The 23,097-nt window shown below is 41.7% G+C and overlaps 1 protein-coding gene across 7 annotated transcripts in view; it reads right to left on the bottom strand.

Moving 5' to 3' along the window:
• Nucleotides 1–16,937: 16,937 nt before the first annotated feature.
• RYR2 (ryanodine receptor 2) overlaps nucleotides 16,938–23,097 on the bottom strand; it is a 794,036-nt gene continuing 787,876 nt past the window's right edge. For all 7 annotated transcript variants that reach the window (XM_077998277.1, XM_077998259.1, XM_077998275.1 and 4 more), the window contains 4 exons: nucleotides 22,550–22,614; nucleotides 20,310–20,410; nucleotides 19,379–19,430; nucleotides 16,938–18,372 (listed from right to left, as the gene is read on the bottom strand). In XM_077998277.1, coding sequence (XP_077854403.1) covers nucleotides 18,277–18,372; nucleotides 19,379–19,430; nucleotides 20,310–20,410; nucleotides 22,550–22,614 — 314 coding nt within the window. In that variant the 3' untranslated portion in view covers nucleotides 16,938–18,276. The remainder of the gene's footprint in view (nucleotides 18,373–19,378; nucleotides 19,431–20,309; nucleotides 20,411–22,549; nucleotides 22,615–23,097) is intronic.

A 23,097-nucleotide genomic window follows, 5' to 3' on the forward strand; every position in this document is an offset into this window, starting at 1 on the left:
TGAACCCAGGAGGTGGAGGTTGCAGTGAGCCAAGATCATGCCACTGTACTCCAGCCTGGGCAATGGAGCGAGACTCCATCTCAAAAAAAAAAAAAAAAAGAAAAACTTTCATTAAAGTAATATTTAAAAATCTATACAAAGTACCTTAGAGAGGGAATTTGTTCCTTGTGGAATGGTAGCTAACAGCCCTGATCATCCTTCCCAGGGAAAACAAAAATACTAAAAATATAAAAAGCAACTATGGCTTAAGTAATCATTTTTATTAAAGTCTAATATACATACAGAAACATGTGCACATAATGGCATAGGTTATCACAAATGAACACACCTGTATAGCAACCACTCAAATCAACAAATGTAACCCTACTGGCATTTCAAAAGCCAGCCTGTTCTCCGTGCTTCTTCTAGTCACAAACCCCTCCTTCCACCAAGCTGACTTTAAAGGTAATTTTTGCCTGTTGGGAATCACACAGTATTTCTTTTCTTACGTCTGACTTCTTTCGCTCCACTGTGAGACTCGTCCATGTTGCTTTATGTGCGGTCGTTTGGTTTTTATTGGTGTCTAGCATTCTATTGTATGAATACAGCACATGAAAAGAATTTACTTGTCTGCTCAGTTGTAGGATGTTTTCCTGTGGTGTTTAGCTATTATGGATAACACACCTATGAAAATCATTACATGCATCTTTTGTTGTACCTATATATATACTTGGATATATCTACCTAATGGTGGAATTTCTGGATCACATGGCATCTAAAGGATCACCTTCAGTAGGCACTACCACACAGAACTATCAACTTATTAAAAACCCTTGATGCATTGGCAAGAAAGTAAGAAGAAGTTGAGGTTAAAAAAATGTTCCCTTCCCCTTCCTCTCTCTCATCCTCTCTCCCTTTCCTCTTCAATAATTCAACCTAAAAACCGTTAGGTGGGGTGTCTAGGTGAGGAGGAGGAGGCAATGGTAGTGGCCCAATGTGGGGTATAGGAACCCCAGAGGAGTCAGGAGGGCATCACCCACTGGGGGAGCGAGAGTGAAGGTGTGGGCAACCCAGTGAGGGCTGCTGAGTGAGCAGCAGGGTGTCTACCCCAGAAGGGGGTCGTGGCAGTCGTAACTGGCTGTGAGGCAGCTGCTTAGGTTAGAGCAACCCAGCGCAGGTCAGGGGTCAGAGACTGAAGTGAGGAATCTATTCAAATAGAGGATGGTGTGGCTATCGGAGATTAGTTACACAGAAGGACTATTGGCTCAAAAAGTAAATCTACTGAGGATAAAAGGGATCCAGGTTTCTAAGTATTGGAGAAGGGAGTTACAGGTTTGAAAATGGAGAAAGTGGAATGGACTCTGTGGTGTCAGATTGGAGTCGGAGGGGTCAGTGTGAATCCATGGGTTTTAATATATAGAGATAAATATAGATAGAACTGTGCATTTTATATTCTTGAGCTTTGTCTGCTATGAATGAACATTGTTTTGCTTCTTTCTTCTCCATCCAGATGCCTTTTATTTTATTTTTTTTTTCCTTGCCTAATTTTCTTGGCTAGGAGATCTAGTATGAAGTTGAATAGAGGTAGCTAGAGCAGACATTTTTGTTTTGTTCTTAGAGTTAGGGGGAAAGCATTCAGTCTTTCACCATTTAAGTGTGATGTTAGTTGGGGGATATTTGTAGATGCTATTATCAGATTGAGGAAGTTCTTCTCTGTTTCTTATTTGTTGAGTTTTTGTTATCAAAGAGTACTGGATTTTGTTAACCTTTTTTGACATGTGTGATATTGTAAAATGTACATTTGGTCTTCAACCTCATTTCCTGTTTCCCGATATACAACTCATAAAACCCTTAGAATCATCGAAGTGATGACTTTTTGTATGCTAATGACTGACTGTTGGCTGGCAGCCCCTATGTAGCTCCAACTGGGACTGGTCACTGGAAAGACCAAGGCATGAGTGAAAGGTTGGGACTTTTAGCCTCACTGTCCAACAGGAGGGGGGAAGAAGGCTAAAAGTTAAGTTGATCGCTAGTGGCCAATGATTTAATCAGTTGTGCCTATGTAATGAAGCCTCCATAAAAGCCCAAAATGACAGAGTTTGGAGGAGCTTCAAGAAAGCTGAATATTTGGAGCTTCTTGGAGGGTGGAGTGCCCAAGAAGGCCATGGAAGCTCCACAACCCTTCCCCCATACCTTGCCCTATGCATCTCTTCATCTGTATCCTTTGTAATATCCTTTATCATAAACCAGTACATTTAAGTGTTTCCTTGAGTTCCATGAGCCACTCAGCAAATTAGTCAAAACTGAAGAGGGGCCAGGCGCAGTGGCTCACGCCTGTAATCCCAGCACTTTGGGAGGCCGAGGCGGGCAGATCACAAGAACAGGAGATCAAGACCTTCCTGGCCAACATGGTGAAACCCTCCTCTCTACTAAAAATACAAAAATTAACTGGGCATGGTGGCGTGCACCTGTAGTCCCAGCTTCTTGAGAAGCTGAGGCCAGAAAATCGCTTGAACCTGGGAGGCAGAGGTTGCAGTGAGCAGACATCACACCACTGCACTCCAGCCTGGTGACAGAGCGAGACTTTACGCGGTGGCTCAAGCCTGTAATCCCAGCACTTTGGGAGGCCGAGGCGGGCGGATCACAAGGTCAGGAGATCAAGACCACAGTGAAACCCCGTCTCTACTAAAAATACAAAAAAATTAGCGGGGCGCCGTGGCGGGCGCCTGTAGTCCTAGCTACTCAGGAGGCTGAGGCAGGAGAATGGCGTGAACCCAGGAGGCGGAGCTTGCAGTGAGCCGAGATCGCGCCACTGCACTCCAGCCTGGGCAACAGCGTGAGACTCCGTCTCAAAAAAAAAAAAAAAAACAAAAAACATGGAGTTCTGGGAACCCCAACTTGAAGCCAGTTGATCAGAAGTTCTGTAGACCCAGACTCAGAACTGGTATCTGTCGAAGGGTACAGTTTTGGGGACTGAGCCCTCAACCTGTGGGATCTCACACTATTTCCACATAGATAATGTCAGACTGGAATTGGAGGACACCCAGCGGCAGTCTGCTGCAGAATTGATTGCTTGCTTGTTGGTCGAGAGCAACCCCACACATTTGGTCACAGAAGTCTTCTGTGTTGATCTGTTGTTTTGCATAGAATAGGAAAAAGCACTTTGAGTGCGTTTTTCTTCACAACAATCTATTGAGATCATGCTTGGGTGTATGGATGCTCCATTTATGTTTTAAATAAAGTTCCCATTTGCAGTCTTTTTTTCTGTATTTGGGGTAGTTTTATTGCTGTTTCTTCAAGTTCACTAGCCTTGTCTTATGCAGTCTAAACTTCTGTTAATTCTCTCTCGTGTATTTTTCACCTCAGACCCTATATTGCTATATTGTTGAGCCTCTACTAATGTTAGTTTCTCTGTTGCTATCATAACAAATCCCCACAAATTTGGCATCTTAAAACAACAATCTAATCCAAGCACTCTGGGAGGCTGAGGTGGGTGAATCATGAGGTCAGGAGTTCGAGACCAGCCTGGCCAAGATGGTGAAACTCCATCTCTACTAAAAATACAAAAATTAGCCAGGCGTGGTGGTGGGTACCTGTAATCCCAGCTACTCGGGAGGCTGAGGCAGGAGAGTTACTTGAACCTGGGAGGCAGAGGTTGCAGTGAGCCGAGATTGCATCACTGCACTCCAGCCTGGGCAGCAGAGCGAGACTCTGTCTCAAACAAAACAAAACAAACAAAAAACAACAATCAACAATCATTTATTAAACAAAAACATTTATTGTCTCATAGATTGGTAGGTCAGCGTTCTGGACCCAGAGTGACAGCTGGTTCTGTGATTTTTGTTTTACAAGCTTGGACTCAAGGAATGGCAGGACTGTGCTCCTTTTTGAGGCTCTGGGGATAAACGCACTTCCAACTCATTCAGGACATTGGCAGAATTTTAGTTCCATGCAACTTCACAGGTTTCTGCTTCCTTGCTGGTTATTGGCCAGGGTCATTCTCAGCTTCTAGAGGCCACCCGATTCTCTGTCTTCCGACTCCCTTCCTCCATCTCCAAAGCCAACAATGGCTCCAGTTCTTTTTACACTTTGACTCTCTAACATCTGCTCTGACTTTTTTTTTTTTCTTTCCCTGCGTTTAGCCTGAGAAAGCTCTTGTAGGTGCTTCCTTTCCTGGCCTCAGGTAGTTTCCCTATGTGCTTCTGGGGCCAGTACTCAGCTGAAGACTGGAGGGGGACCCTGGACCCATCATAGGGGTCTGTCTCCATTTCTCCTCCCTGGTTCTTTCCCCCATAGAACTCTAACCACCTTGGCATCCCCAGACTCCTGGCAACACCTCTTTAACTTAGACACAGGGTATTATTGCTGTTGTAGTTGTTTCATGTAAGAGAAACTAATGGGCATGAATAACCTATTTATATTAATTTCAAATCAAGATAGTAAAAATTTACATTCTTCTGGAGAATTCGGTGATATCAAAGAATATATCTTTGAACATCGGTTTGAGGAAGCAGTGACCTATATGAAGAAATCCAGAATCTTCAGGTCTGATATGGGTTGAATTGTGTCCTTCTAACAGAAGGTATGTTGGTGCCCTAGCCCCCAGTACGTACCTCAGAATGTGGCTTTTTTTTTGGAGATGGGGTCTTCACAGAGGTAATCAAGTTAAAATGAGGTTATTTTGGTGGGCTCTAATCCAATATGACTGGTGGCCTTACAATAAAGGGGAAACATGGACACAGGCACATACAGACGGAGAATGACAATACCACATGGAGATGAGGGCTGGGATCTACAAGCCAAGTAATGCCAAAAACTGCCAGTGAGCCACCAAAAGAGAGGAAAGAGGCATGGAACAGATGCCCCCTCACAGCCTCAGGAAGAATCTACTTCCAACACCTTGATTTCAGACCCTTAGCCTCTAGAACTGTTAATAAAGAAACTGTGAAACCACATGTTAATGGTAGTTACAGAAAATAATATGAATAAACTGGGCATTCAAGATGTTTCTAAATCAACAAACTATAAAGATATCAGTTTTCTAAAATTTATTGATAATTTTAACAAAAATATTACCGATACCACAATGGAAATCTTTTGGAACGTCACAAAATGATTTAAAGTGTTATCTGAAAAGAAGAGCAGTAGAAAAGTCAGGAGGTTTTCTTGGTGAGAGGATGATGGATGGAGAATTTGATGTATTATATATTAAAACACATTATGAAATTTTAATTACTTAAAGGCATAGGCCTAACGTATCTGTTCAAACACACCTTTATTGCAAGTAATAACTCAGTTCAAACTGGCTTAAGCTATCATGAAAATGTTTTTTAAAAATTGTTATTTTAGGTTCATGAGGTACATGTGAAGCTTTGTTATATAGTTAAACTCATGTCATAGGGGTTTGTTATACAGATTATTCTGTCACCCAGGTATTAAACCCAGTACCCAATAGTTATCTTTTCTGCCCCTCTCCCTCCTCCCACTTTCCACTCTCAAGTAAACCCCAGGATCTGCTGTTTCCCTCTTTGTGTTCACGAGTTCTCATCATTTAGCTCCCACTTATAGGTGAGAACATGCAGCATTTGGTTTTCTGTTCCTGCATTAATTTGCTAAGGATAGTAGCCTCCAGCTCTATCCATGTTCCTGCAAAAGACATGATCTCATTCTTATGACGCATAGTAGTCCGTGGTGTATATGTACCACATTTTCTTTATCCAGTCTACCATTGATGGGCATTTAGGTTGATTCCAAGTCTTTTCTATTGTGAATGGTGCTGCAGTGAACATTCGCATGTATGTGTCTTTATGGTAGAATGGTTTCTATTCCTCTGGGTGTATAATTTATATTCCTCTGGGTATCTACCCAGTAATGGCATTGCTGGGTCAAATGGTAGTTCTGCTTTTTTCTCCTTGAGGAATTGCCCTACTGCTTTCCACAATGGTTGAACTAATTTATACTCCCACCAACGGTGCATAAGCATTCCTTTATCTCTGCACCCTTGCCAGCATCTATTATTTTTTGACTTTTCAATAATGGTGTGAGATGGTATCTCATTGTGGTTTTGATTTGCATTTCTGTCATCAGTGATGTTGAGCTTTTCTCATATTCTTGTTGGCTACATGTATGTCTTCTTTTGAAAAGTGTCTTCGTGTACCTTGAACACTTTTTAATGGGGTTGTTTTTCTCTTGTAAATGTAAGCTCTATAGATGATGGATACTAGACCTTTTATAGATGCATAGTTTGCAAAATTTTTCTCCCATTCTGTAGGTTGTCTGTTCACTCTACTGATAATTTCCTTTGCTGTGCAGAAGCTCTTTAGTTTAATTAGATCCCATTTGTCAATGTTTACTTTTGCTGCCATTGCTTTTAGTGTCTTCGTCATGAAATCTTTGTTCATTCCTATGTCCAGAATAGCATTGCCTAAGTTGTCTTCCAGGGTTTCTCTAGTTTTAGGTTTTAGATTTAAATCTTTAATCTACCTTGAGTTAATTTTTGCATGTGGTTTAAGGAAGGGGTCTAGTTTCAATCTTCTGCATATGGCTAGCCAGTTATCCCAGCACCATTTATTGAATAGGGAATCCTTCCCCTGTTGCTTGTTTTTGTCAGGTTTGTCAAAGATCAGATAGCTATAAGTGTATGGCCTTCTTTCTGGGTTCTTTACTCTGTTCCATTGGTGTGTCTATTTTTGTATCAGTACCATGCTGTTGGTTACTGTAGCCCTATTTGTATAGTTAGAAGTTGGGTAGCATGATGCCACCAGCTTTTATTTTTTCTTTCTTTTTTGAGACAGAATCTCACTCTGTCATTCAGGCTGGAATGCAATGGCACAATCACGGCCCCCTGCAACCTCCGCCTCTTGGGTTCAAGCAATTCTCCTGTCTCCACCTCCCCAGTAGCTGGAATTATAGGCACCCGCAACCACGCCTGTATTTTTAGTAGAAATGGGCCTCCCAAAGTGCTAGGATTACAGGTGTGAGCCACCGTGCCCAGTTTCTTTTTATCTTTTGGCTTAGGATTACCCTTGGCTATTTGAGCTCTTTTATTTCATTCCATATGAATTTTAAAATATTTTTTTTCTAGTTCTGTGAAGAATGTCATTGGTAGTTTAATAGGACTAGCACTAAATCTATAATGCTGCTTTGGGCAGTATGGTCATTTTAGCAATATTGATTCTTCCTATCCATGAACATGGGATGTTTTACTATTGTTTGTGTCATCTCTGATGTCTTTAAGCAGTGTTTTTGTTGTTGTTGTTGTATATTTGTTTGTTTGAGATGGAGTCTTGCTCAGTCACCTAGGCTGGAGTACAGTGGCATGATCTCGGTTCACTGCAGCCTCTGCCTACCAGGTTGAAGCCATTCTCCTGGCTCAGCCTCTCGAGTGGCTGGGACTACAGACGCATGTCACCATGACCGGCTAATTTTTGTATTTTTAGTAGAGATGGGGTTTCACCATGTAGGCCAGGCTGGTCTTGAACTCCTGCCTTCAGGTGATCCACCCACCCTGGCATCCCAAAGTGCTGGGATTACAGGCATGAGCCACCTCACCTGGCCTAAGCAGTGTTTTGTAGCTCTCCTTGTAGAGATCTTTTGCCCCCCGTAGGTCTCCTTTTAGAGATTTTTTGCCCCACCCCCAGTTAGCTGTATTCCGAAGTATTTTATATTTGGATATGTGTATGGTAATTGTGAATGGGATTGAATTCCTGATTTGGCTCTCCACTTGACTGTTACTGGTGTATAGATATGTTAGTAATTTTTACACATTGATTTTGTACCCTGAGACTTTGCTAAAGTTGTTTATCAGATTAAGGAGCCTGTGGGCTGAGACTATGGGGTTTTCTAAATATAGAATCATGTCATTTGCAAATGAGGATATTTGACTTCCCCTCTTCTATGTGGATGTCCTTTGTTTCTTTCTCTTGCATGATTGCCCTGGCCAGGACTTCCACTACTGTTTAATAGGAGTGGTAAGAGAGGGAATCCTTGTCTTGTGCTTGTTTTCAAGGGCAATGCTTCCAGATTTTGCCCATTCAGTATGATTTTGGCTGTGAATTTGTTATAGATGGCTCTTACTGTTTTGAGGTATGCTCCTTCAATACCTAGTTTATTGAGAGTTTCTAACATGAAGGGTGTTGATTTTATTGGAAGTCTTTTATGCACCTATTGAAGTAATAAGTGATTTTTGTCTTTAGTTCAGTTTATGTGATGAATTGCATTTATTTGTGTATGTTGAACCAACCTTGCATCCCAGGGATAAAGCCTACTTGATTGTGGTAGATAAGCTTTTTGATGTGCTGCTGGATTCAGTTTGCCAGTATTTTGTTGAGAATTTTTGCATCCATGTTCATTAAATATATTGGCTGAAGTTTTCTTTGTTGTATCTTGGCCAGGTTTTGGTATCACAATGATGCTGGTCTCACAGAATGAGTTAGAGATAAGTCGCTTCTCCTCAGTTCTTTGGAATAGTTTCAGCAAGAATTGTACCAGGTCTTCTTTGTACATCTGGAAGTATTCAGCTACGAATCTGTCTCGTCCTGGGCTTTGGTGGGTAGCCTATTCATTACTGGCTCAATTTCACAGCTTACTATTGGTCTGTTCAGGGATTCCATTTCTTTCTGGTTGAGTCTTGGAAGGGTGTTTGTGTCCAGAAATTTATCCATTTCATCTAGATGTTCTAGTTCTTTTGCACAGAGGTGTTAATATTCTCTGATAGTTTGTATTTCTGTGGGGTCAGTGGTAATATCCCCCTTGTTGTTGTTGATTGTGTTTATTTGAATCTTCTCTCTTTTCTTCTTTATTAGTCTAGCTAGTGGTCAATTTTATTTTTTCAGAAAACCAGCTCCTGGATTTGTTGATCTCAATGTGTGCGTGTGTGTGCGCGTGCGTGCACGCGCATGTCTATGTCCTTCAATTCAGCTCTGATTTTGGTTATTCCTTGTCTTCTGCTATCTTTGGGATTTGTTTGATCTTGGCTCTCTAGTTCTTCTAGTTGTGATGTTAGGTTGTTAACTTGATCTTTCTAACTTTTTGATGTGGACATTTAGTTTTATAAATTTTCCTTTTAACACTGCCTTAACTGTGTCCCAGAGATTCTGGGATGTTTTATCTTTGTCTCATTGGTTTCAAAAAACTTCTTGATTTCTGCCTTAATTTCATTATTTACCCAAAAGCCATTCAAGAGCAGGATATTCAATTTCCCTGTGATTGTATGGTTTTGAGTGAATTTCTTAGTCTTGATTTCTAATTAGATTGTGCTGTGGTCTGAGAGATTGTTATTTTAATTATTTTGCATTTGATGAGGGGTGTTTTACTTCTGGTTGTGTGATGGATTTTTACAGTATGTGCCATGTGGTGATGAGAAGAATGTCTATTCTGTTGTTTTGGCTTGGAGAATTCTGCAGATATCTATCAGGTCAGTTTGATCCACTGCTGAGTTCAGGTCCTGAATGTCTTTGTTAATTTTCTGTTTTGATTATCTAATATTGTCAATGGGGTGTTAAAGCCTCCCACAACTATTGTGTGGGAGTCTTAAGTCTCTTTGTAGGTCTCAAAGAACTTGCTTTATGAATCCGGGCGCTCCTGTGTTGGGTACATATATATTTAGGACAGTTAGATCTTCGTGTTGAATGGAACCCTTTACCATGTGTAATGGCCTGTTTTTTTTGTTGTTTGTTTTGTTTTTTATCTTTGTTGCTTTAAAGTCCATCATTTTGTCTGAAACTAGAATTGAAACCCCTGCTTTTTGCTTTTCATTTGCTTGGTAGGTTTTTCTCCATCCCTTTTTTTTTAAGCCTATGTGTGTCATTGCATATGGGATGGGTCTCTTGAGGACAGCATGCCAATGGGTCTTGGTTCTTTATTCAGCTTGCCACTATGTGTCTTTTAACTGGGGGATTCAGCCCATTTACATTCAAGGTATTGGTAAGTATGGATTTGATCATGTCTTCATGATGTTAGCTGGTTATTTTGCAGACTTGCTTAAGTGATTGTTTTATAGTGCTACTTGTCTGTGTACTTCAGTGTGTTTTTGTGGTGGCTGGTAATGGTCTTTCTTTTCCATATTTAGGCCTTCCTTCAAGGGTTCTTATAAGGCAGGTCTGGTGATAACAAATTTCCTCAGCATTTCCTGTCTGAAAAAGATCTTATTTCTCCTTCGCTTATGAACCTTAGTTTGGTTAGATACGAATTTCTGGGTGGGAATTTCTTTCCTTTAAGAATGTTGAATATTGCCCCCAGTCTCTTCTGGCTTGTAGGGTTTCTGCTGAGCAGTCCCCTATTAGTGTAATGGGCTTCTTTTTGTTGGTGACCTAACATTTCTCTCTAGCTGCCTTTAACATTTTTTCACTCCTACCTTGGAGAATCTGATGATTTTGTGTCTTGGGGATGATCTCCTTGTGCAATATCTACTGGGGTTTTCTGCATTTCCTGAATTTGAATGTTGGCCTCTCCACCTAGGTTGGGGAAGTTCTCTTGCATCATATACTGAAATACGTTTTCCAAGTTGGTTCTATTCCCCTCATCTCTTCCAGGGACACCAATGAGTCATAGATTTAGTCTCTTTACATAATCCCATATTTCTTGGAGATTTTGTTCATTCCTTTTTATTTTTTCTCTGTTCTTGTGTGACTGTCTTATTTCAGAAAGCCAGTTTTCAAGCTCAGATTCTTTCCTCCATTTGGGCTATGCTGCTATTAATACTCGTGATTGTTATGAAATTCTTGTAGTGTGTTTTTTCAGCTCTATCCAGGTCAGTAACATTCTTTTCTATACTGACTATTTTGTCTGTCAACTTCTGCACTGTTTTATGATCTTTAGCTTCCCTGGGTTGGGTTTCAGCATACTCTTATAGCTCAATAATCTTTCTTTCACTCCATATTCTGAATTCTAGTTCGGTCATTTCAGCCATCTCAGCCTACTTCAGAGCTTTTGCTGGAAAGGTGATGTGGTTGTCTGGAAGAAAGAAGCCACTCTGGCTTTGTGAATTGTCAGGATTCTTGTACTGATTCATTCTCATTGTGTGGGCTTATCTACCTTCAGTCTTTGAGGTTGCTGACCTATGGATGGTTTTTTTTCTTTTATCCTCTCTCATGAGTTTGAGGATTTGATTGTGGTATAATAAGGTGGATTCGGCCAACTGGCTTCATTTCTGGAAGATTTTTAGGGTGCCAGCACTCAGCTCCCAACTACTAAACTGCTGTACCTTATCTGTGGGGGACTTGTATTGGGGCCCGAGATTGTTCTCTGGCTCCTTGGAGTTAGAAATCCTCTGTGCTTGGGGGGCCAAGGTGCTCCTAGACCGCTGATCACTATACTCTGAAGGGTGTTGTCAGTCAAAATGTTTCATAGTATGGTGACAGCAGAATCTATCCTTGTAGCAGCAGTTGCTGTACTCGTGGGTGCCAGGGTGCTGGTGGGTTCTGGGGTGCCTGCCTCCCTGCAGGCACTCACCAGAGTGGTGGAGGCAACCCAGTTGGGGGGGCCTCTGTGGGCAACTATGTGTGCAGTGGCAGTAGAAGTGGTCTTAGCTCAGGGGGAGGGCGCTGGTGGACCCAAGTCTGGGCGGCCCCTCTGTGCCCTGCAAACAGCAGTGGTTGCTCAGGGATCTGGGAGGATCTGCTGTTCTCTGTACCGTGTTAGCACAATGGTAAGGTGATGATGGGACTGGCTGGCTCTATGCCCACCAAAGCTTCATCTGCAACGGCAGATGATGAAGGTGGGAGGGCAGACTGCACTCCTTTGTGCTTGGCAGGGCAAGGAAGGCAAAACCTGCCCACAAAGACATGTGCCAGCAAGGAGATGTGAGAAGTTGCCTTGGGCCTAGGGGAAGCCGCAGTGTGGGGAGAGGGTCCCTATGGGAACCCTCCTCTAGGATCCACCCTGCTGGAGCTCTCCACTGGTCAGGCAAGTCTGCCAGTGCAGAAGTTATGATGCTAGCCCCCAGGGCACCTGAGACTGCCCTGCAAGCAGGCATGGCCAGGCTGGGGCCCCAGGAGAGGCCAGCAGACCAAGGGGTGCTCAGGTCGATCTGGCCCTCTATGATGTGCAAGACTGCCCTGCGGAGTTCAGATCAGACAGCTCCCCTAGGGCTAAAGTCTCCTATGGGAGCAAGCCATGCCTAGGGGGATGGCCATCCCTGGTTGTGCTCTGCTACAAACACTCCCGCACCAAACCCTCTGGGCTCCACATCAGCTGGCTTGCTGCCCTTACCACTTCTCTAAGCAGCTCTCCCTGCTAACTTGAGTGTTCATGGTGGTCAAGGGGTCTCCTCCTGCTGGGGTTCTGGAGGCCTGTGGTGAGAATGGATTGCTCCTTGCCAGTTCAACTGACCCATTTCCCTGGAGCCACTGGGGACCAGGAATGAGTTCCCCCATGCAGTGTTCCCAGCTTTCTCCCCTTCAGCCCAGCTTCTGTGTCTTCCCTCCATCCACTCTGGGTGCCTTCCCTCTGAAGATCTGTTAAGAGCACACCTGTCATCTGGATCCCTGGGTGGGAGCTGTTCCCTCTGGCTGCCTCCAGATGACTTTTATGTATCTAAATGGAGCATGCTTTCTGTAATACTGAACAGTTACAGTGCAGCTTGTACTTAAACACTTCTCATGGGAGCACTAAACCATCCAAAGTGGCCTCGCCTACCTTGGGCAGAAGTATTAGAAGACCATGGTAAAGCTGGGTAAAATTTATCTTTTTATTGCTTCTAACAAGTGGCTGTATCAATTCTTGGAACAAAATCGAAACTTTTTTTTTTTTTCTGAAATGTCTTTGGGAACTTGTATTTTTTAAATTTGAGCAAACCATCTATGGTTTTTTTTTTTATACAAATAATTGTACCATTCTCTTTGCTGGAGGAAATAGAAGTAGATGATAGTATTTTTTATTCTGTGATATGTTAGCATTATTCCATATTATCCAAACTTAGCAGCTACTTTTTCCCTGTCACTCATTTTTTATTGTTAAACATTTAAAACATAAAAAAAGCCAAAGAAAAATCACATGAGGGACACTTGCCTCAGACTCAAACCTCTTGTGCCTCTTCAGATTTCACTGGTGCCACCTGCTTCCTGGGCTTCCAGCCACTGGTTCCACCTCCACTTCCTGCACCAGACATTCTTCATGGTTCTTCTGCCTGGGGCTGCCCAGTCTCTTGTCCGTGGCATGTTGGGCCCTTTGGATGCCCTTATATAGCCAGGCTGACCAGCTGCACCCAGGGTTTCTGGCTCTTCTGCTACTACCAGCCTTGGCTATAACTGCCTACTACAGGGTATGGATCCAGTATCCAGAATGAACTCCTAGAGGTCGGATGATTCCATCCAGCAGTTGGAGGGGGACTTGCTGTGCCTTGGGGTGACCTTTGACCAGTTAGAAATAAGAGATAGAAGACAAGTAGCAGATTCATTCCTATTCTTTCTCCCTCCCTTGGATGACTCCAAGACACTATTTCTCTTTACAGAATGCCTGGTGAAGCTCCAGCGTTCCGACTGGAGGCCCCTGCTGAACAGCTCTGTTGCTCTTCCTGGCTCGTGGTAGAGCAGCAGCTGGGGTGCTCATGCGTTCATTAGCATTGCTGCAGGTCTTTCACTGCACTGCTTTCCTCATCCTTGCAGTCGTAGGGGCCCCAATGAAGCATAATTATGTCAGTCTTTGCCTCAGGTTAGAGTCATGAGAACCCAAGCCAAGAGGATACCTTGTAGATACTACATATGATAAACAGGGAACAATTCATTTTTTGTTTGTTATGCCAAGTATGGAATACAAACTCTTCTTTCTTCTTTGAGACAGAGTCTTGCTCTGTCACCCAGGCTGGAGTGCAGTGGTGCAATCTCAGCTCACTGCAACCTCCGCCTCCTGGGTTCAAGTGATTCTCCTGCCTTAGCCTCCTGAGTAGCTGCGATTACAGGCATGTGCCACTATGCCCCGTTAATTTTTTTATTTTTAGTAGAGACGGGAGTTTTGCCATGTTGGTCAGGCTGGTGATCAAACTCCTGACCTTAAGTCATCCACCTGCCTCAGCCTCCCAAAGTGCTGCAATTATAGGCTAAACTATTTGTGTGTGTGTAGCATTTAGCCTCAACTCATTCTGGAACTTACTCTTCATGACATTTTAATATGCAGGAATTCATTTCATAATTTATACTCTTTAAACAAAACCGTAAGAGTTTCTACCAGTTTCTCACTGGCTTAAAAAAAAAAAAAAAAAAAACTTGCTTAATTGATTTTCTTCTACTTGCGTGTAAAATAAAAGAATAAACTGACAATAATTGGGTCATGAATTTTTACTAACTCATATTGACAAGGGTTCTGTTTCATTCCTCTTCATTTTGTGTAGGTGGGAGGCCCTATAGCTTGGCCATAATATTAAAAGTTTAAGTAGATATTTCCAATTTCTCCTTCTGGCAATTAAGAGTCACATCATTTCAAGGTCATCTATCATTCTTATTCTTGACATTACATCTGCCTAGATCTACATTTCTGAATTGACATGTAAAATATGATGTATATCTAATTTTTATACATTTTTTAGTATGAGGCTCAACTGCAGGTAATTCAAATTATGTGGAACAACTTTTAGGTTTGGTCTTTAAAAAAATGATAGTTTCTGCTTACACATCAATATAGTATTGCTCATGTTAGGATCATTACCTGTTATACTTTATGTTGTTAACCAGACCTATAAAAATATTCTTTTTTTGTGAATAAAAATTAAAAAGCCTACTTAGCCGTGCTTAATGAAGATAGTATGCACATACATGAAGTTCATAGATATCCAGGAAGAAAATAAACATAACATTTATGAAAGGAATTGGAACACAAGGGCGTGCAGGGTTGGTAGGTGAAACTCCGTGGTTTTGCGAACATGAAGCTTTTTAAGTATTTATTTTTAATTACCTGCTTTAGATTCACATTAGCCATACAATTAAATTATACCATTTTAGATGAAAGGATACTGAACTTTGTTCTGTGAGAGATGTGTGCTATTAATATTTATGGCTATTAAAAAGCCCCGACTCCATCCATGCACTCCTATCAAGATTAGGATGCTATTGAACCAGTGGCTATCACAGACATTTTTGAGTGCTGGGCAGAAATGTTCTCAGGAAGGTGACAGGTCATTCTCTTCACAACACAATGGAGATTTATGAAATAATCTGGGCAATGTCTAACTGTTCAAGCCTGTTCCATGTCAAGTTTACCTGCATTCCATGTTTGGGTAAGTGTATTTTCAAAAAGTTCTCTTTCACTGTGCCCAGAGTAAAGGAGGCACTCGCCACGTACAGCCACCCAAACACCTTAACAACAGGTATCGAACTGGTATATTCACCCAGAAAACGGGAGCTTCAGAAAAATATGAACATTTCCCTGGTGAAGCAAGGTAGTGAAAACATGTACAATTTTCCAAGATATAATTTTTACAAAGTATTTTCATTACAATATGACTTTTAAATGAGTTCTTGTGGGACTGAGAACAAACTGTCTCCTGCACACAAAAAATGACCCTCCGAGGAGTACCAGTGGACATTGATGACCGGGGGCATTTGGAAAACTTCAACTTAAATTGTGAATATGAACTTATTTTATGGCGTAGATGCAAAAGCTGTTTCTAAGGGAAAAAAAGGAGAGGAACAGATGAAATAAGGACAGAATGATGTCTCTAAGTGTTGTAGCTGAGAATAGGGATATGTGGGTGTTCATTAGAATTCTTGGGGGGTGAATGTTTGAATATTGGTCTAGTATTTCTAAAAGGATTCCATTTCTTGACTTTGGGTCACGCAGTCCTGAGTCGAATTAGAGAAGTGGAGAGCTACATTGTGTTTGAGATTCACTGAGCCATTTCCTGGGGGAATTCATGCTGATAAAGAAAAGCTTCCTCTTCTCTTTGGAGGCCTTGAGAAGGGAAGGAAGAGGGGTTCTTCCTCTAATGGTGGGCCCGTGAGGAGGCTGGGAAGTGTGACTTTCTCCAGTAACCAGCTCTGTTCCTTTCCTCTTTTTCCAACACTCATGTGTCCCAAATCCCAGCCCCTCTTTCTCTCAGAGTCCTTCTGCCACCTCCCAGAACTGTAGAGCTGGGCGCCGTCAGGAGAGCCTATTGAAGAGCCTGCAAAATCTAGAGGCAGCTATGCGTTTATTCACTCACTTCCCACCTGTACTGTTGCTTTGTGTCACCTCTGATTTGGGCATTATAACTAGAACACCTGAATCTATCAGTGGACTTTATGTCCTGGAAAAATATTCATTCCTCTCCACTAGATGCTTGCTCTGCAGTGTTTCATGGCAAACGGCAGTGCACTCTTTGATGTTTTGTGGAGCTGACCTCATTTATTTTATTCAGAGTCTTCAGAGCATCAGATCACCTCCCTGAACAGGCTTGAAAATTCCTATGGTACAGCCAAGTTTATTCCTTTCCTCACATAAAAGTGATACCAGAAGACAAAGGCAAAATCTAGAGACTAGCACTGTGATGTTGAGCTGGTAAGGTGTAAGATGACAGAGAAGTCACCGGTACCCACAGCAGTACTTTGCACACAGCAAATGTTCAATTGGTTTTGAATGTTTAATACACCATATACTAGGGTACTGATTCTCTTTCATATTAAGACGGAAAATGAACTCCTATTATAGGAAATGAATTTGTCCTGAGCAAGGAAGAGCTTTCTAAAATGAGAGTTATATAAGAATTAAATAATCTGGGAGATAAGCGATTTTTTTTTTCTGTCATTGGAGGTTTTCAAGAGGTCTACCTGATCCATATAACAGGGAAATGACAGGGGTAGGCCAGGTGCCTGGTGACTCTTGAGGTTCCACAATGATATATACAACAACAGTCTTAGAGGTGCCAGGAAATCTGACAGCGTTAGTCTCAGTGCAGTGTTTGGGATTGTCCTATACCAACCTCAAGTTAGAAGCTCAAGATTTTATAAGTCCCAGTTGTAAGTTAAATGGAGAAAGAAGAGAATGAGAAAGTTAGTTAAATAGTTTAATCAGAGCGGTTTTACAATTCTAAAATTAACAAGCAGACTTGTAATAAAAGAGCTCCAATGTTTGCAAAATGACCTTGTTTCCATTCTGAATCTGACTTTTTAATTGTAAAGGTTAGCATTACATTTAAAAGGACTCAAAATGGAAAAAAATGGAGTGATGTATATTATCATTTGTGATGCAACTGATGAAATCCCTGAATGGATATTGCTTCAGCTTTAATATTAAAAAATGACCTGACAAGAAGTCCTTAATCAACAAAACTGATCACAGGTGGCTGAAAGAAAGAGAAAAGCCCAAAACTACTGTCAAGTTCATAACGTATCACATTGTTGGTGGATGACACTGGCTCCAGATATACAATTAAGCCCACGACACTTTATTACTATGAATATAATTATCATGAAATTTCTCTCACGTTGATCAACTTGTTTCCGAAGGTTTTCTTTGTTCATTTAAACTTGCATAATAAACATGCAATGAATGGTTTCTTTTGAAAGTGTATTTTTTGCAGTCTTTTTGTTTTCATACAAAGATTTCATAAAGTTGCAATGTTGCATCAGAGCATTACCAAAATAATAGCAGGAGCATATGGCGGGGGCCGGGGGAGGGAGGGCAAATGTGAATTTAGCTGAATGAGAAGAGCCTCCTTTCGTCCTGAGACACACCACCCGCTTTTTTTTTTTTTCTCTCTTTTTAAGGTGCAAACTGCTTTTCTTACCCTCCCCCACCAAAGAAAAGACTAAAGGAAAAAAAAAAAACCTCATAAAATCAATCTAAGAAAAGAAAGGTCGACATAAAGAAAATAAAGATGTTTTTTCATGCACATATCTTCTGCATAGCTCAACCCACATATAGTAAGGCACTATTTCCCTTCGCAACTGGTGTCCATGGCAGTCTGTTAAGTGCTACAGTGCTCTGTGACCATTAGACAGCTTCCTTCCAGGATGGTGAAATAAAGAGGCCGGGTGAGTGTGGCTGCCACGCGTCTCTGTGAAGGTCCCGTAGCTCGAGAAGACTCCAGGAGCCTCAGAAGAATATCTGTCTATGTGTGTTATGACAGTGTCCAGAATGGTTTTCTTTCCAGAATTCATTTTTTTGTCTGAGTATGAATTTAGATTATTCTTCCGTGTTTAGTCTCAACGTAAATACAGAAGGTGGCGGGGGGTGGGGAAACAGGTCTCCCGAAACAGAGTTTCGATGCTCCCAGAAAACACACAACGCTGGCAATTCACAAAATCAGCAAAATGTTTCCAAGAGAGCAGAGAAATTGAGAGAGGGGTGGGGTTTTGGTTTTGAGAGGTGATTGGGGTCTGAGTTTGTTTAATTTAGCTGGTCCTCATACTGTTTCCGGAAACAATCCCCTGCTGGGAAAAATTCCCAGCACCTTTCTTGATACATCTTCCAGACATAAGATTCCTGTAAAAGTCAAGGAAATGTATTAACATTTTCCCCTGTGTGCTAACAAAACATAAGGTAGAAACTCAATTTTGTTACCTATATCACACGCAATAGAAGTCCACATTCATTTAGATGGTTCCTAACTAACTATACCAGACCTTATTAACTTCTAGTAATAATCTTCATCCTGACCATAATAATGATTAAAAATATGTTGGCTGGGCACACTGGCTCACGCCTATGATCCCAGCATTTTGGGAGGCTGAGGTGGGAGGATCGCTTGAGCTCAGGCATTCGAGACCAGCCTGAGCAACATAACGAGATCTTGTCTGCACTAAAATAATAATAATAATAATAATAATAATAATAATAATAAAGCCAGGCGTGGTGGTGCATGCCTGTAGTTTCAGGTACTTGTGGGGCTGAAACAGGAGGATTTATTGAGCCCAGGAAGTCAAGGCTGTAGTGAGCCCTGATCACGCCACTGCACTCCAGCCTTGGAAAACAGCAAGACCTTGTCTCAAAAAATATATATGTGTATGCGTGTGTGTATAAATATACATTTATGCTTTTGAGGGTTCTCTTAAAATATTGTATCCTTCAAATTCAAACTAACTGCACATTGGAAGAGGAACTTCAAATAGCTTAAATGCCTTAGACATTTAATATGCATCGTACATAATACTTTGAAGTTGATTGGAAATCATCTATCTGATTAAACAATCAAGGACATTATGCAATAATTAAGAACTCAATTTTTTAAAATAATGGAATTCAAAACTCAAATCCAGCATTTGCAGTTAGTAAAAGCTTATTGTTTTACATAAAATTAGTATAGAATTCTACTGTAACAAAGGCGATCTTTTCCATACTCATTCAACATAACGGGAACTTTATATCAAGATACCACAACTAATATCTGAAAGTAATTCCATCCCTCACTGTTTAATGCACACATTTCGTTCTGATATTTAGAGCTTCTCTATAATTTCTTTCAGAAGATGACACGTAATAATTTACCTACCTGTCCTGTGTGTTCTGTTTCGTCTTTGTTTATAAGATACATCAGAAAAAACCTACAGATACAGAGAGACTGATCAGAAATGAACTGTATGGAAATATTAGGATAAACAGGGCATATTTAGATAAATTGTATGCTGCATTCAATTATGGCCAGCACAGAGAAAATACCACATGCAAATTTTTGGAAAAATTACAGTGTACCAGAAAGAGGAAAGGCTGTTGACCTGACTTTTCTGATCTGCTGCTATTTGACCCTAGAGGCTTCAAGTTAGGAATATACACATTGGTCAGAATCAAATCAACACTGATGAATTAGAACCGAAGACTAGCTTAAGGAGAAGTTTTAATTTACTGATCAAGTTCCATTGAGTATAGTTAGACCAATTTTTTCCCTATAATGCTACTCGGCATCTCTTCTGTTTGTTACTAAAAGTGGGTCCAAAAATGAGTAAGAACAGCATTTTACCAAAGTATAGTTTTGGCTAATCTCGAGTAATGGAAAGATTTCTATGTATTAATATTTTTTGAAATGCAGCTTTTAAGTTGGTATCCAACAGTGCCTGTCGAGATCTGAAAGTCCTCTTAAGATCTGTAAGAAGAAAAACGGAGACTCGCCTCTCCCTAGGAAGCAGCCTGGGAAATCTTATCTAAAATGAGAAACGTGACCACGATTCGCAGAGAGGCTCTGCTCCTCCCTGTCCACGTCTTCATTTCAAGTTCTAGAAAGCATCATTTACATGAAGAGCTGCAACTTAACTTCTTAAGTCAACCTACTCCAGAGGAAAAGAGAGCCATTAGCTGTTGGTCTTTCTCTTAAAGCATCTGCGGCGATTGTTTTTTAAACAAGAAACAAAAAGCTCTCTATTCTGAGATGGGCGGGGACTGGTGGCGGCTACTGGAGAGGTGGAAGATTCTGAAACGGGCACACTCACAAGTAATTAGCCAAGTTGTGCTCCTGTAAAGTGTGGGTTTCAAAGCCATGTGGCACTGTGTCGAAGTAATCATTGCCTATCCCACAGATGAAGCATTTGGTCTAGAAAACAAAGGGAAACATTAACGTCAGAGTTCAGAAAGCAAAACAAAAGGAAAACACAACTCGCCATGTAGGGGCAGCTATTATTTGGTTCACTCAATACACGTCAAAGATCATCACATGGAGGCTGTGCCAAGCCCACAGATATAAATAGAACTGTCTCTGTAACTATATCTTGGTGTTGGCTTAAATGACACAGGTACCAGCAGCAGTAAGTAGCAGACACAGACAGGGAACCAGAGGATGATGATGATGATGGCTGCAAAGCAACGTCTTTTCCTTTCTCTAGCCTAGGTGAAAATGTCCAGGCTTAGTGATCAACTCTTGTTCATGACATTGACTAAAGTTATCTAAGCAGGATTAACTGTGTCCTCAACTGAAACTACAAACTTAGTACCCACCCACCCAAAGTCTGATGACCCAGGGGGAAAAGGTGCAGATCACTTTCCTTTAGAAAAGGCCAAATCAAATATCAAGCTATGAGGCATCCCATCTACAATTCAGTGAGGGCATGCCAGGTGCTGTGCTAGGTACAGAATTAGCCAGTGGATGTGTATGGAGAACAACTTTCAACTCTAGGGACCAGGTTCCTGGTCTTCTTGGTTCCACTTTCTCCAGACCATGCCTCTCCTAAGCAGCCTGTAGAGAGGCACCTGCTTAGGTCTGCCCCTTGCAGACAGGCCTGGTCCACAAAACCCAGGAGAAGCAGACCCCCTATTTTATTATTGGAATTGTACATGTACCATTTCAAATGTATTCAATAATTGTCCCATGTGACTCTGGTGCTCATCTTTCCCTACCAGTTGTAAGCTGTTTTATGCCATCTGAAGCATGTTTATGAGGTCCTGTATTTTAGGAACTACAACCAAGATGATTATCATAGTGTATAAAATTCTTCCTGCCTTATTGATCACCATCTGCTGACAGCTGATAGGCCACATTGAGCAATTGGGGAGAATAATCGATCAGGTCTTCATACCACTCCAATGACGTCTCTTCCATTGAACTGGCTCAAATCACACTCATCAGCTTTACCGAGGAACCTGTGCTTCCTCTGGGTTACCTGTGTCAGCTAACTATGCCACCATCCCTCTGGTGGCTAATGCCTGAAACCTGGATATCCCCTTGCTTGCTCCATCCTCTCCATCCTCTGCATTTGGCCAATCACCAAGTCCCTCACTGAGGATGCAGGAACTAGATGGATTCAGGCAGTACTTGCCCAACTCCCAGGTGGCACCTCTTTAGCAAAAGCTTCAGAGGCTCCCACCTGGAAAATGCTGACAGCTCACTTCCCTGTCCCTGTTCTTGCCAGTTTTTAGTTCATGCCTCACATTTTAAACCACAGTGATCTTTTTAAAATGCAAATCTGGTCATCTGACTGCCCTGCCTAAAGCCCTTTTCTTGTTTCCCACAGCCCATATATTAAACTGTAAATTTCTCAAATGAGTGATTAGGTTCTTCATTCACTGGTCTTCCTCTCCAGCCTCGGCCTCAGAATTTAATCTGCATCTGGTAGCACTGAGGCTGCTAAGAAAAAGACCTGCGCATCAAATTCCCTAAAATCGGTCTTGGCATATAATTTCAGGTGGTGATGGGCTCAAAGATCCCATTGTGAATGGTACCCCTGGAGACATCCATGGTGTGGGAGAAGGGGGTGGGAGGTTGCCCAAACTGTCCTCCTCTTTCCTTTTCAAACCCACAGACTTCCACAGTCTTCAGGCCTCAGCTCAGACATCCCTTCTTCTAGGAAATTCCCTGACCATCCAGGAGTGAATCAGATACCAGCCCTGGAGACCCTAGCACTCAGGGTTTTACTCCTATAAAGGACTCACCACACTGCTCTGTAATCATCTGTTTACTTGTCATTGAATCTTTGGTTTTGAATGAATAGTCTCCTCACTTCTGGAGGGAAAGGACGGTGTCCTATTGCTGTTTGCATGCACGTGGGGTCCACCACGGTTTCAGCCGACCACGCTGTTCAACTATATGTATTGCTTGAATGGAAAACAGGCTAGTGAAACCACGAGTTGTGCCCTTTCCCCTCCTCCTTCCCACATTCATGATTCTCTCGATAAAGGCAGTAAGGAAAGCCAGGGCCCAGGACAACAAAAAGGCTGAGTCATGAATGGAGAAGCTTACCTCCATGTCTTCTTTGACTTGTTCCTGTTGGTCTCTTAGTTCTCCAAAAGCATCGATAATTAGACCTGGTGTTAAATAAAAACACAATTTAATCTTTCTCAAGCAATGAATAATTCAGTTCCTTGGCTGATCCCCTCAGGGAAAGGGGAGATGTACAACTACTTTGCAAAATGCTCAGAACATGGTAAACGTGACTACATATCCGATACTCATAGGAGAAGGGAGGCAGTGTTCTCTCCTTGGGGGCAGAAGTACGTGCAGTTACTGCGACATACACTCACTGAAAGAGTGTTTTAAAATGAAGTGACAGCAGGAAAAACCTTTTGTTAACTTGGCATATACAGATGTTATTACATACTTCATGCTGAAAAAGAGCAGCTGAGGTTTATGGGTAAGTACAGAAAGTTCCACTAATAAGATTTTTCAAGTACTAATGTAGAAATAAAACATGACCACTTAAACGAAGAAATTTGCCTCAAGTCACTTTTTTTTTTTTTTTTTTTTTTTCCGAGACAGTCTTGCTCTGTCACCCAGGCTGGAGTGCAGTG

This window comes from Macaca mulatta, chromosome 1 (genome assembly GCF_049350105.2).
Source record: "Macaca mulatta isolate MMU2019108-1 chromosome 1, T2T-MMU8v2.0, whole genome shotgun sequence".
NCBI lineage: Eukaryota > Metazoa > Chordata > Mammalia > Primates > Cercopithecidae > Macaca > Macaca mulatta.